The sequence below is a fragment of the Echinops telfairi genome, unplaced genomic scaffold (assembly GCF_000313985.2).
Source record: "Echinops telfairi isolate 266 unplaced genomic scaffold, ASM31398v2 ScPeMD7_5;HRSCAF=22, whole genome shotgun sequence".
NCBI classification, from domain to species: domain Eukaryota; kingdom Metazoa; phylum Chordata; class Mammalia; order Afrosoricida; family Tenrecidae; genus Echinops; species Echinops telfairi.
This window is the reverse complement of record NW_022103901.1, coordinates 4,210,457-4,222,543: the sequence shown is the minus strand read 5'-3', so window position 1 is coordinate 4,222,543 and position 12,087 is coordinate 4,210,457. Positions and strand designations below refer to the sequence as shown.

At 55.0% G+C, this 12,087-nt stretch overlaps 1 protein-coding gene across 1 annotated transcript in view; it reads left to right on the top strand.

Moving 5' to 3' along the window:
- Window positions 1-12,087, top strand: part of CCZ1 (CCZ1 homolog, vacuolar protein trafficking and biogenesis associated) — a 20,213-nt gene that overhangs the window by 958 nt on the left and 7,168 nt on the right. The window contains exons 2-9 of the mRNA XM_013005411.2: window positions 762-859; window positions 954-1,047; window positions 2,306-2,383; window positions 3,436-3,483; window positions 5,093-5,176; window positions 6,745-6,920; window positions 9,380-9,461; window positions 12,020-12,081. Coding sequence (XP_012860865.1) covers window positions 762-859; window positions 954-1,047; window positions 2,306-2,383; window positions 3,436-3,483; window positions 5,093-5,176; window positions 6,745-6,920; window positions 9,380-9,461; window positions 12,020-12,081 — 722 coding nt within the window. The remainder of the gene's footprint in view (window positions 1-761; window positions 860-953; window positions 1,048-2,305; window positions 2,384-3,435; window positions 3,484-5,092; window positions 5,177-6,744; window positions 6,921-9,379; window positions 9,462-12,019; window positions 12,082-12,087) is intronic.

Here is a 12,087-nt window from a genome sequence, read left to right as displayed (position 1 = left end):
ACGCCGCCGGGCGCCGGGGCGGGGACTCGCGGCTTCCCGAAGGCGCCGGGCGTGGGACAGTGTTGATGCCGGCCGGCGAGGCGCGTTCACCTGGCCCAGGTGCCGGCCCTTCACGCCGCGCGTGGCCTGGGCTACTGGGTGGAAGTCCCCGACGAGAAAGAAGCGCGGTGCCCGAGTGATGTGCCGTAGCTTCAAAGCTTGGAGGACCCTCGTGAACTCCCGCTCCCCCTGCCCCGTCCCCAAACTAAGAAGCAAACAAATGTCAGGCGATGCAGGTTTATGTTTTGTTTTACCGCTGAGGCGGGGACCGTGACCCCACGGGTGCCCGGAGCTGTTTTAGTAGCTGCAAATCACGGTCTTTTGGAAGGTTGTCTGTGGGGTTTAATTTGGGAGGACTATCAGGGCTGGACACGTGTGCCAACTCGACGTGTTTTTAAGGACGTGGGCAGATTACACACACACACCACCACCACACACACACCCCTCCGCAGGGAAGAAAGCCAAAGATTGCATTTGCAGAACAATTTGGCTAATGCTACTCTACTGAAGTGAAACTTAAAAAACAATGTCACAGGAATCTGCACGCTGGCGGACAATATGCACACAATTCGATACAGAGCATTCTTGCCTTTTAAAAAGCGGGTCTGCCTTGCCTCTTGTTGTTTGAAGCATCTCTGATGGGAGAGGTTGGCGTTTAATTTTGTGTGTACAGTCTGTCAGCTGCTGAAATGAATGTGTTTTTCTGTTTCTTGGCGCTGTAGGAAGAAAACAAAATTTTGTTTTATCATCCCAACGAAGTTGAAAAGAATGAAAAAATCAGAAACGTGGGCTTGTGCGAAGCTATTGTGCAATTTACAAGGTAAGGCCTTCAAAGGCGCTTTAAGGGCAGTGAGACTTCTTCAAGTGTATCCTGGAGCATCTCCCACACACATGCTCTTTAACCTCTGTTTTAGGACCTTTAGCCCTTCAAAGCCGGCAAAATCGTTACATACACAGAAGAATCGACAGTTCTTCAATGAACCAGAAGAAAATTTCTGGATGGTCATGGTATTTACATTACAGTATTCTCTTTCTGAAGTTGTACAGTAAAGTTAGGAGTGGTGTTTACTGCTAGGAATTCATAAAACTAGGATAATGATGATAAAGTTGATTGGAATTTTAAAGCCAATACAGAGTCTTGGAGTTTTTGTTTTTCCCTCCTGGGTTTTGGTTTTTGTTTATTAAAAGATGATTTTATTGGGGGCTCTTACAACTTTTTTTTTTTAATTTAAATAATCATTTTATTAGGGACTCATACAACTCATCACAATCTGTACATACGTCATCTGTGTCTAGCAATTTAGTACATATGTTGACTTCATTCTTACGACACCCACTTTCCACTTGAGCCCCTGGTGTCAGCTCATTTTTCCTCCTCTCTCCCCCTCCCCCCGAACCCCCGATAATTTATAATTTATTATTATTTTATCATTTCTTACCCCATCCCACGCCTCCCTCACCCACTTCGCTGTCCGTCCCCCAGGGAGGAGGCTACATGTAGACCTTGTCCTCTGTTCCCCCTTTCTCCCTCTCCTTCCCTCCACCCTCCCGCCATTGCCACTCTCTCCACTGGTCCTGCGGGGTTCATCTGTCCCGGGTTCACTGTATTTCCAGTTCCCATCTGCACCAGTGTACCTCCTCTGGTCCAGCCGGATTTGTAAGGTAGAGTTGGGATCATGGTAGTGGGGTGGAAGAAGCATTTAAGAATCAGAGGAAAATTGCATATTTCATCGTTACTACACTGCACTCCGATTTGCTCCTCACCTCCCCGCAGCCCTTCTGCAAGGGGATGTCCAATTTCCCTCGGATGGGCCCTGGGTCCCCACTCTGCACTCCCCCACAACTCTTATTACAATCCATAAGTCAGTTGTATCAGGCATATTGTTGCCATCATTCTTTTCTAGACATTTACTTTCTATTGAGCCCTTGGTATCAGCTCCTCTTTTTTTCTGGGGGGGTTGTATTTAAGGCAGTTCTTAAAATGTCTAGAATTGTACCTCGGTTCACATTTTTCAAGGAGCCCTGGGACATAGTGGGTTACACCTTGGGCTGCTAAGCTACAAGGTCACCAGTTTGAAACCCCCAGCTGCTCTGCAGGAGAAAGATGAGGCTGTCTACTCCCACAAAGACTTACAGCCTCTGAGACCCACAGGGACAGTTCTACTCTGTCTCAGGGTTGCTATGCATCGGGATCAGCTCGATGGCAGTGTGAGCTCAAACTTTTAAACTAGAGTGAAATGTAATTTCAGCATGTCCCACTTTACAGGTTGTTCGGAATCCTATCATTGAAAAGCAGAGTAAAGACGGGAAGCCAATTGTTGAATACCAAGAAGAGGAATTGTTGGTAATGCATTACTCTTTGGTTCAGCGGTTCTCAGCCTGTGGGTCTCAACCCCTTTGTCAGTTAAATGGCCCTTTCACATGGGTCGCTCGATTCATCACAGTAGCAAAGTGACAGTGATGAAGTAGCATGAAAATAATTTTATGGTTGTGGGGGAAGTCACCACCACAGGAGGAACTGTATGAAAGGGTTGCGGCGTGAGGAAGGTCGAGAACCACTGCTTTAGTCCATCGTTTCAGGGCAGGATGACATGCACTCCTGAGCTGGTGAGGGATTTAATTAAAGTTAAAACGTTTGGGGCAGCATTTTGACTGTGTTGTGTGGTTGTTGGAAAATGGCGCTGTGCCCCATGCCCTTCTCCTGGTCACTTGTGCTCAAAGCCTCTTAAAATGAGGCTGGCTGCTTTACCCGTTTCAATGCCCTCATGACGAGTCTCCAGCCTCCAAAACCCTCTTGGGTGCTGTGAGCTGGGCTTGCCTGTGTGCTGGCCGGTTTGCTTCATTTTGCATGGTAGCCCCAGGCCCCAAGGGAGCTCTGGTGGTAGCACAGTGGGGTACCAGTTGGGCTGCTAACTGCCTGAGCCACAGTTCAAAACCACCAGCCGCTCCCTGGGAGGAAGATGGGGCCTTCTACTCTTGTGAAGAGTTAGTTTCAGAAGCCCATGAGGCAGTTCTACCCTGTCCTGTAGGGTCGATGTGCATCACAATTGAGTTGAGGTCAGTGGGTTTTTAATTTTGGTGTTTTGTTTGTCTGTTTGGGGAGACAGAGGAGCCCTATTGATGAAGGGGTTGAAGTGCTTAGGTGCTGGTCAAAGGGCCAGCTGTTCCAACCCACCAGCAAAGGCCCTTGGAGCAGTCCTGCCCTGGCCTGCAGGGTCACTATGGGTCAGAGACAACTCGACAGCATTGGGTTTGGTCTTCAGCACTGGACTCTTGCTGGACCAAGTGTAGAAGCAGGAAGTGGCTCTGCCAGGAGTGAGCAGGCCCCAGCCACACAGCAGGCCTCTGCCCCTTCCCTCCCCTGGTTAAGAGCAGCGCTGTTTGTGTCGTTTGCAGGACAAGGTGTACAGCTCGGTGCTACAGCAGTGCTACAGTATGTACAAGGTGAGTGGTCCGGCCTTTCTGAAGTGCGCGCATAATGAATAGCGAAGCACAGGAGCCCTGGGGAAGCCGTAGGTTTGGCGTTGACCTGCAGGGTCAGTGGTTCAAGCCCACCAACTGCTCCCAGGGATAAAGAGGAAGCTGGGTGCTCCCCTAGGGATTCACTGTCTTGGAAACCCTAAGGAGCAGCCCTGCTTCCTACTCTAGGGCCACTGCAAGTCAGGACTGGCCCGACAGCTGTGAGTATTTACCAACTGGTCGCTGCAGCCCGGGGCCCCCGTGTGGCAGGCAGTGGAGGGAGGACGGGTCAGGTCCTTGGCAGGGCTTCCTTCTCGTGCAGAGAGAGGACCAACTCAACCCCCACTCCCAGCAGCAGCGCACACACTCGGGGTCTTGTAAAGATGCCTGCTAGTCCTTGATGCTTGTCAAGTGACTGGGTCTCTGCGTGAGGCAGAGGAGGGGAGGCCTGGGGCTTTGGAAACGAGAGTTGAGATTGGCGTGCACGTTAATCCCTGTAGAAAAAGGAGGCTTTCTACTCCCCTACAGATTTAGTCCTGTAAACTCGGGGGCAGGTCTCCCCTGCCCTGTAGGGTCACTGTGAGTCAGTTGACTCGAAGGCGGTATATTTTGTGTGTAAATAGCCTATATTTTAAAGGGAAGCAGAGGATTGAATGAGCTGAAGTCACCTGAAAAGAGAAGGCCTTGTGCTGGGAAGGTGAGGGGCAGAAAAAGTGGACTTATTGTAAATGGTCTTTTATTCCATCCGGCTCCCTGGTGGCTTAGTGGTTTCAAGTTGGAGTGCGGTCCATGTGGTCGGCAGTTCAAAACCAGCAGCAGCTCTGCAGGAGAAAGACTAAACTTTCTACTCCTGTAAACAGTTACAGTCTTGGAAACCCACAGGGGGTAGCGGTGAGTCAGCATTGACTCGGGCTGAGAGAGGGTTCATACCGTTAACTTTTTTTAAGTGGCTTGTTTTTTATAGAGTTCCCTCAGTGTTGGGGAACGGGTGGGTAAACCCCTTGGCTGCTAACTGCATGGTGGTGGGTTCAAGTCTACCTAGGAGCCTCTCAGAAGAAAGGCCTGGCAGGCTGCTGCTGAAAATTAGCTCTTGAAAGCCCCGCGTCGCCCAGTTCTACCCTGGCACACGCAGGGTCACACAGAGCCAGGGTCAGCCTGGTGACAGCTGATCGTGCACGTAGTGACTGGCCGATGCAGAGGCACACGATGACAGCAGCGTGGCGAGCTCTGTATGGGAGCCCTGTGGGGGGAAAGAGAGGCGACGGCTGTGGCCTTGGAAAAAGGGGCTGCGTTCCCTACCTGCGCCCCCTCATCTGTCGTTGACCCTGAGCAAATGACCTCACCTCTTCAGCCCCTCAGACCTGCCCTGCCGTCCCTGAAAAGTAGGAGAGTGTTTACTTCTGTTTGGAACTTGGAGGCGGGGAGCCCATTTCCCTCTTTCAAAACACAATCACTACATCAAGGAAACGTGGGAGATAGAGACCTGCAGAAGTCAAAGGAACCAGAGCCGATCCTGGACTTCTGTGGTTTGTGGTGCACACTGGGCGTGTGGGTCCTGCGCTCGGGGCCTGACCAGCCTGTCTTTGTCCGGCAGCTCTTCAATGGCACGTTTCTGAGAGCCATGGAGGATGGCGGGGTCAAGCTCCTCAAAGAGAGACTGGAGAAATTCTTCCACCGGGTAAGCACTGCCGGGCCTGGCTCGCCTCAGGGATGTCCAGGCAGATCCTCAGAGAGAGCCTGGCTTTCTTCCTCTTACAACAAAGACCCAGACTACCAAAGGGACTGGGCACCCCCCCCTCCCCGCCTCACACAGATGGTGTCCCAAACACAAACCCTGTGCCACTGAGCCCACTCCGACTCACGGGTGGCTGTGGGGCAGGGTGGAGCGCCTCCCCACCCATGTGTCTGCCTGTCAGTCTGTCCAGGAGCTGCCCTCTTTCTCTGGCAGAACAGCTGTTGACCTTGCAGTCAGCCCAGCTCGTAAGCCCCCGCCCCCACCAGAGCTCCTGGTCTTCTGTGGACACCACCTCTGGGTGGAACGCGCCTGGCGGTGGCGTGGCGTGGCGTGCCTCCGAAGCCTTGCTGTCCTTGCTCTGCACGTTGGGTTATTGGGTTGGGTCTGTGTTGCTCTTGACCGGCGCTGTCATGGACTCCATTTTGTCTCCTAGCAACCCACAGCTCTAGAACTGCCGCCCCACCGGATTTCCAAGGCTTGGGGCACTAGGGGAGCCCTCTGGCTGGTCGTCTTTCTCCTGTTTAAGGGCCCGGCCAACTGAAGCACTCACCACCCTGGTGTGGGTGTGGGTGTGGGTGTGGGTGTTGGCCAGCAGGTTCAACCCCCTGCGCTACCAGGGCTCCCTGCTTCAGGTCACAGTCCCTTGATCTTGGAGGAATAATTCTCTACTTTCCCTCCCAAACCCCTTCTTCGTCTGTGACAGAAATGCCTTCTCCCCCGAAACTCAGGGGCCCGGCCCCATCCGGGAGGCTTTCTCCCACGGAGTCTCCTGGTCCAAGGAGCTCCCCAGAGCACGCTGCTCGCAGGGCCCCTCCTCCCCTTCCTCGGAGGTAGGACCCTGACCCCAGCTCCTGTGAGATGAAAGGCTGCAGGAAACGCCCTGACAGCAGGCAGGCAGGGCTCCCAGAGGACTGCCCATGCCCCGCCCTGCCCTCTCGAACGGCCCAGCCAAGTCAGAGAGGAAGGCAGCAGAGACACTGCTGGGAAGACCCGTCGGTCCCGTGTGGGCAGATACAGAGGCTAGAGGGGCTTGGACGGAGAAGGCTGGTGAGCATGGCGCGGCTCTGTTCTGTTGGGTTTCGGAGCAATGAGGAGTAAGGGAGCGCGCGCTTCCTCCCCTGGAAGCTCTGGGCATCAGAGGGTGTGTGCTGCAGGAGCCCTGGGCGTGCGTGGCTGCCGCCTGATGTGGCCGTTGGCCACTGTGAGAAGGTCATTCTGCAGACTGCCCTTCAGGGTTGCTCTGAGCCGGAATCGCCTTAGGCACAGGCTGCCCCGCCCCCTGCCCCCACTGCCCCCCTAGCAGTCTTCTTTGTGCTTTGTGTAGACTCGAGCTGGGCCCTGCTTTTGGATTCAAATAGCCCGGGCGCTTCGCCTTGCTGGTATTGGCGTTCTCTGGTCCCTGTCTGCGCATGGCTGGACCATAAACATCTCAGTCTTGCTCTTTCCAGCGGTCAGCGTGCGGCCCTGGGCGGCCAGTCAGTGAGTGTGTGTCACTCGTCTTCCTCCTGCAGTACCTGCAAACTCTGCACCTGCAGTCCTGTGACCTGCTGGACATTTTCGGTGGGATCAGCTTCTTCCCATTGGATAAAATGACCTACCTGAAAATCCAGTCCTTCATTAACCGCGTGGAGGAGAGCCTGAGCATCGTCAAGTACACTGCCTTTCTCTACAACGATCAGCTCATCTGGTAGGTGGCCCTGCGGGGCACGCCTCGGAAGAAGCAAGTCTTGGGGTGACAGAAGCTGTTGGGGCTGCCTTTGTGGGCGCCGTCCTGAAACCAGAGCCAGGGTGATTCTGATTCAGATCCGGGTTGGAAGTGGGCTCCGTGAAAGAAGCCAGCAGGCAAGACCACAAATCGTGTCTTTATGGTTGTGGCTAATTTGCCCCTGCCCTCCAAGTGTGGAAAGCAAGAATCTGTCATACCGTTCATTTAAAACTAAAGTTTAGGGGGTGGGGGGAGGTTATCTCCTGGACGCCAAATGCATTGTCTAAGTTGGAGAATTGTCCCCACCCCCGTTTCCAAACTGTGCCCTAGTCTTGTTGTAAGAACAAGAAGGGCTCTAGAGAATGTGCTGACACTCAAGGAGCAGAGAGAAGAAACTCGGCCGGCCGGCTTACTCTGGGCTGAGAGTGTGTCGCACCTTTGACAGGCAGGGTGCGGGCGGACCACTTTCCTGCCCGTGCCTTGACGTCTGTCTCTCTGTGGTGGCTGGTGTGTGGCTGTGCCACTGTATCTTCCCTACCAGCAGGGCCCCCCAGCGTGGGTAGGCTTTCGCAGAACTTCCAGGCTGAGGGAGTCGAGGCAGAAAGAAGTGGTGATCCACTCCTGAGTGACCAGCCACTGACAGCCCAAGAGTCGAGCACCCCCAGGTTTGACTGTGATACTAAGCACTTGCCACCCCCTTAGATGGACCAGGGAAACCACAGGGGCACCTCAGGCAGCAGGGTGGTTCTCAGAGAGAGTGGCTCCCTCCCACTGAGCTTGTGGCAGAGAGGGAGGTCTGACACAGGCGCTGAAGGCTTTGCTCCTGGCAGCAGCTCTGCTCAAAGAAGCCCTTGCATTCAAGTCCTGTGTGTCCGTCCCAGCCCAGCTCATACTGCGTGGCTCGCCCGCCACTGTAGCGTTGCTGGCCCAGTCAGAGGACAGATGGCCTGGGGGCAGTGTCTGTTCCATCCTAGACCACTGCAATAAAGCGAGAACTCTCCCCGCCATCCAGTGCATTCTGACGCACGACGGAGGACAGGGTAGTTTCCCAGACTAACTCGGGATAAAGTAGAAAGCCTCATCTTTCTCTCTCGGGACTGCTGGTGGGTTTGAAATGGCCTTGCAGTGAGCAGCCCAATATATGACCTCTACGCCGCCGAGGCTCCTTCAGTAAAGAGAAGTGTGCAGATAACAGTGTGTTTACACTGGTCTGTTAACAAGAGCCCTGGCAGTGTAGTGGGTTATGCATTGAGCTACTAACTGCAAGGTCAGCAGTTCGCAACCACCAGCTGCTCAGAGGAGGGAGAGATGAGGCTTCCCGCTCTCAAAGATTGGGCTTCTGATGACAGTGAGAGGAAGGAAGACATCAGCAGCAGGCACCGGCTGTCCTGTGTGTGGCTCTCCAGGGTCTCGCCACATATCCAGTGGCGCATTTCAGGCTGCAGACTCCAAGAGGAGGGGCTGTGGCTGGGCTTTTGGAGGGCGGCAGTGTTGGCAGCACCATGGAGGGCTTGGTGTGTCACCCAAGGGTCAGCAGCCCAGAGACAGCAGCTGTGGTTGCTGCGCAGCCTGTCAGTGTGTACAGCCTCGCCCTGCAGGCCCGGAGCTGGTTCCCGGTAAGAGCGCCCGTGACTGAGCACTCACAGCAGGGGCCAGGAGGGAATGGCCTCCACAGCCTGTCTCTGTCTCTGATGCTCTGCCCTGAAATTAACACCAAGATCCCCAGTGCCCGGCGGGTCTCATTGTGACCCTGGTGGCCTAGGAGGCTGTGAGCTAGGCTGCTAACCACAAGGTCAGCTTGAACCCACAGTCTCTGGAAGGAGTCCTGTTGGTGGACTGGGTTAGGCGGTGGGCTGCTAACCACAAGGGTCAGCAGTTTGCAACCACCAGCTGTTCCTTGGGAGAAGGATGAGGCTTTCTGCTCCCATGCAGAGTTACAGTCTCGGACACCCACAGGAGCAGTTCTGCCCTGTGCTATAGGGTGCTGTGAGTCGGCATCGGCTGGAATGCGGTGAGTTTCTGAGGTGGTTCTGTTTTTGCTGTGTGTGGGAGCTCTAGAATCCAAACAGGCCTGTCTCCTGTCTAACCAGGCACCCTACTAGTGTCCTAAAAGAAGGGGCGCATACAGCCCCAGCTTTGTTTGGTTTCCCTCTGCTACCTTTTCCCGACGATCGCAGCAAGCGAAGACATTTCCCATCCCATCTGGGCAGGCTGAGTCACCTGCCTGCCATTTCCAGGGCCGTCACTGCTGTGGGCTGGAGGAGAAAGCGAAAGCCCCTCCCGCTCAGCAGAGTCTGCAAAAAGCCCCACTGCTGAGTCGGCTCTGTTCACGGTGGCCTGGAGGACTGAATAGAACTGCCCTGTGGGTCCCCAAGGTGGCAGATCCCTATGGGAGCAGCGGCCATTCCCAGGGGTCTAACAGTGCTTTTCTGATGTTTCAGGAGCGGATTGGAACAAGACGACATGAGAATCTTATACAAATACCTCACCACTTCTCTCTTTCCCAGGCACATTGAACCTGAGGTATGACTGGGGAGTAAAATAAGCACCTGTGTATTTCATAAGTGTGTGTACGTGTAGTGCATGTAGGGGGGTGCGTACATCGGCGTACTAAGTAGAGAAAGGCTGGGACACCAGTGCTGACTGATGTTTTACGTCAGGAATGTAGTGTTTAAGGAAAGCGCTCGGCTGCTAACTGAGAGACTGGCGGTTCCTGAACACCAAGCGAGACCCGGTGATACTTGCCTGCAAAGCTTTCACTCTGGCAACCTCGCAGGGGAGTCTGCTGGGCCCCACTGGGCCGCCAGGTGTCGGGATGGGCTTTTCAGCAGCCACCCCAGGTGGCGGGAGGGCAGTGATGGAATGGCCTATTGGCTACAACAAAATCAAACTGCCACCGAGCCGATGCCGCCTCACAGCGACCCTGTAGGATACAGTAGAACTGCCCTGCGGGTCTCCGAGACCAACTCTTCACAGGAGGGGAAAGCCTAGTCTTTCTCCCATGGAGCCACCGGTAGTTTCGAACTTCTGACCTTGTGGTTAGCAGCCCAGTACTTAACCACTACTCCACTAGGGCTCCTCCCACACACAGTAACGGTTGACCTTGCCATCAGCAGCCCAGCGCAGAGCCACACATGGGGCTTTCCTTCTCCAGCCCTTGCTTGCCAGCCCCACGCTGAGGGGTGTTTCAGGTCAGAGGGGGCTGCCAAGTCGGGAAAGGCTGGTTCTCTGCTCTTTGACAATCCAGACCGTTAAGGCAAACGGAGGCTCGTTCATCTGCTGAATCCAGGCTCGGTGCCTAAAAGCACAGCTCCTGTTCTTGCTGACTCCCGGGCCTGCCCTGTGGGTTCACACTGCTGCCGATTCCCCAGGCTTCCGCCGACGGCGTTCAACGGTCCCACAGGGTTCCCTCCAATGGTCTTCTGGGAACTTCGAAAAGGACCCACTAAGCATCAGTCGTGTGCCTTTAGGCTCTCCCTGCAAAGAGCTTGAACCTGAACCACTGCCATTCAGGTTGTGATGGAAACTTGGAGGGGCTCTGGGGACAGAAGAACTGCCCCACGGGGAGCCCCAGGCCATCACCTTTCGTGAAGCAGACTGCCACATATTTCTCCCACCGCCTTCCACAAGCACTCAGCCCCCCTGCCAGCAGGCTCCTTGCTCTCTAAGGGCCCGCATGAAAGCGAGCAGAAACTTGGGGCAGAAGTGGAAAGTGAGGCCCGGCGCGTGGCACCAGGCCTTTCTGGGCAGGTTAGTTTTGTTTTGACTATGTCCTTACCGTTGAGGAAGTGCACAGACCACCTGCTTCTGTGGCCGCCTCCACAGGTACACGTGAGGGCGGTTGATCCCAGCCCTTCCCTCCAGCATAGAATCCCCGCCTACCCCACCTCCCACACCCAACCCCTCACCTTCCCCCCTTTTCTGCTCTCCGGCAGTTGGAAGGCCGTGGCCAGTGTGTCTCCTGGGCTGAGCTGCGTGGCCCTGGCACTCCAGATGCTAAAGCAGTGTCCTCACCTCTGGGGCCTTTTGTACCCCCTCTGAGATGGGGCTTGGGCTGAGGGCATCTAAGTGGCCGGGACCTCGTCCCCGGGTCTCTCTGATGCTCCTTACCACCACCACCCTCAGTCGTGTTTCCAGGGCAGTCGCCCAGAAAGCTCCCCTGGGGGCTTTTAAAGTGAGGCTGTGCACACACAGCCCCATAGGAAGCTCTGTTCATTGCCCAGGGTTGGGCACACACGTACGAGGGAGCCACACAAGAGGGAAGCAGCAAGAACCAAGGGGATGCTTTCCACACGGATAACGTGCCTGGGCGTCGGGGTGCCTGCTTCTGACTGGCTTTATGCATGACAGGTTCCCAAACTCTCCTGGCCTTTGGTTCTCTTTTCAGGGGGCGAAAAACCCCACAATAACTACTGAGCATCCCCTTGTAATGAAAACCTTTGTCCTATAGCCTGTCACCCAGGATCCAGTGTCGGCAACTGCCTTTGCAGCCCCCCTGGACCATTCCAGTCCACACCGCCCCCCACCCCCAGGCAGCATCACCCGCAACTCGAAGAGCATTGATGATTTGGGGAATAGCCATGTTTAGGTGGCAGAACACTTTGATCTGGATTTTTTCGTCTCCTACATGAGCGAGCAGCTGAGGTGGCACAGATGGCAGGGCAGGTCTATCCTGTCCTGGCTGGGGCCTGTGGTCCAGCAAGGAGGCATGATGTAGTGGCTAAAGGCAGGGACTTTGACCTCAGGCCGGCCTGGGCATGGTTCCTGTGAGTGCCAGCCCAGAGCCCGCCTCTGGAGAAAGCGTGTCCTCCCCTAGTGGTGGTGTAAGGTATGACGCTCAGCACATTGCCTATGTGCCACAGGGGGTGGGGGTGGCTGGGTGGAGATTTCCGTCCCTGGCGTAAGAGGAACTAAATGTGTGGGATTTGAAGTCCAGTGAAGTGATGGCAGGAGGGGATTTTCATGAAAATCGATCGGTTCCTCAGGGCCTTCTTAGCACCCAGGGGGCTGAAACTAACAGACAGGTGTGCACGCAGAGCGAAGATCCTAACGGGGCCTTTCTCACCTGCATCTCTTGACAGTTGGCGGGGAGGGACTCGCCAGTGAGGGCTGAGATCCCGGGGAATCTCCAGCACTACGGAAGGTAGGA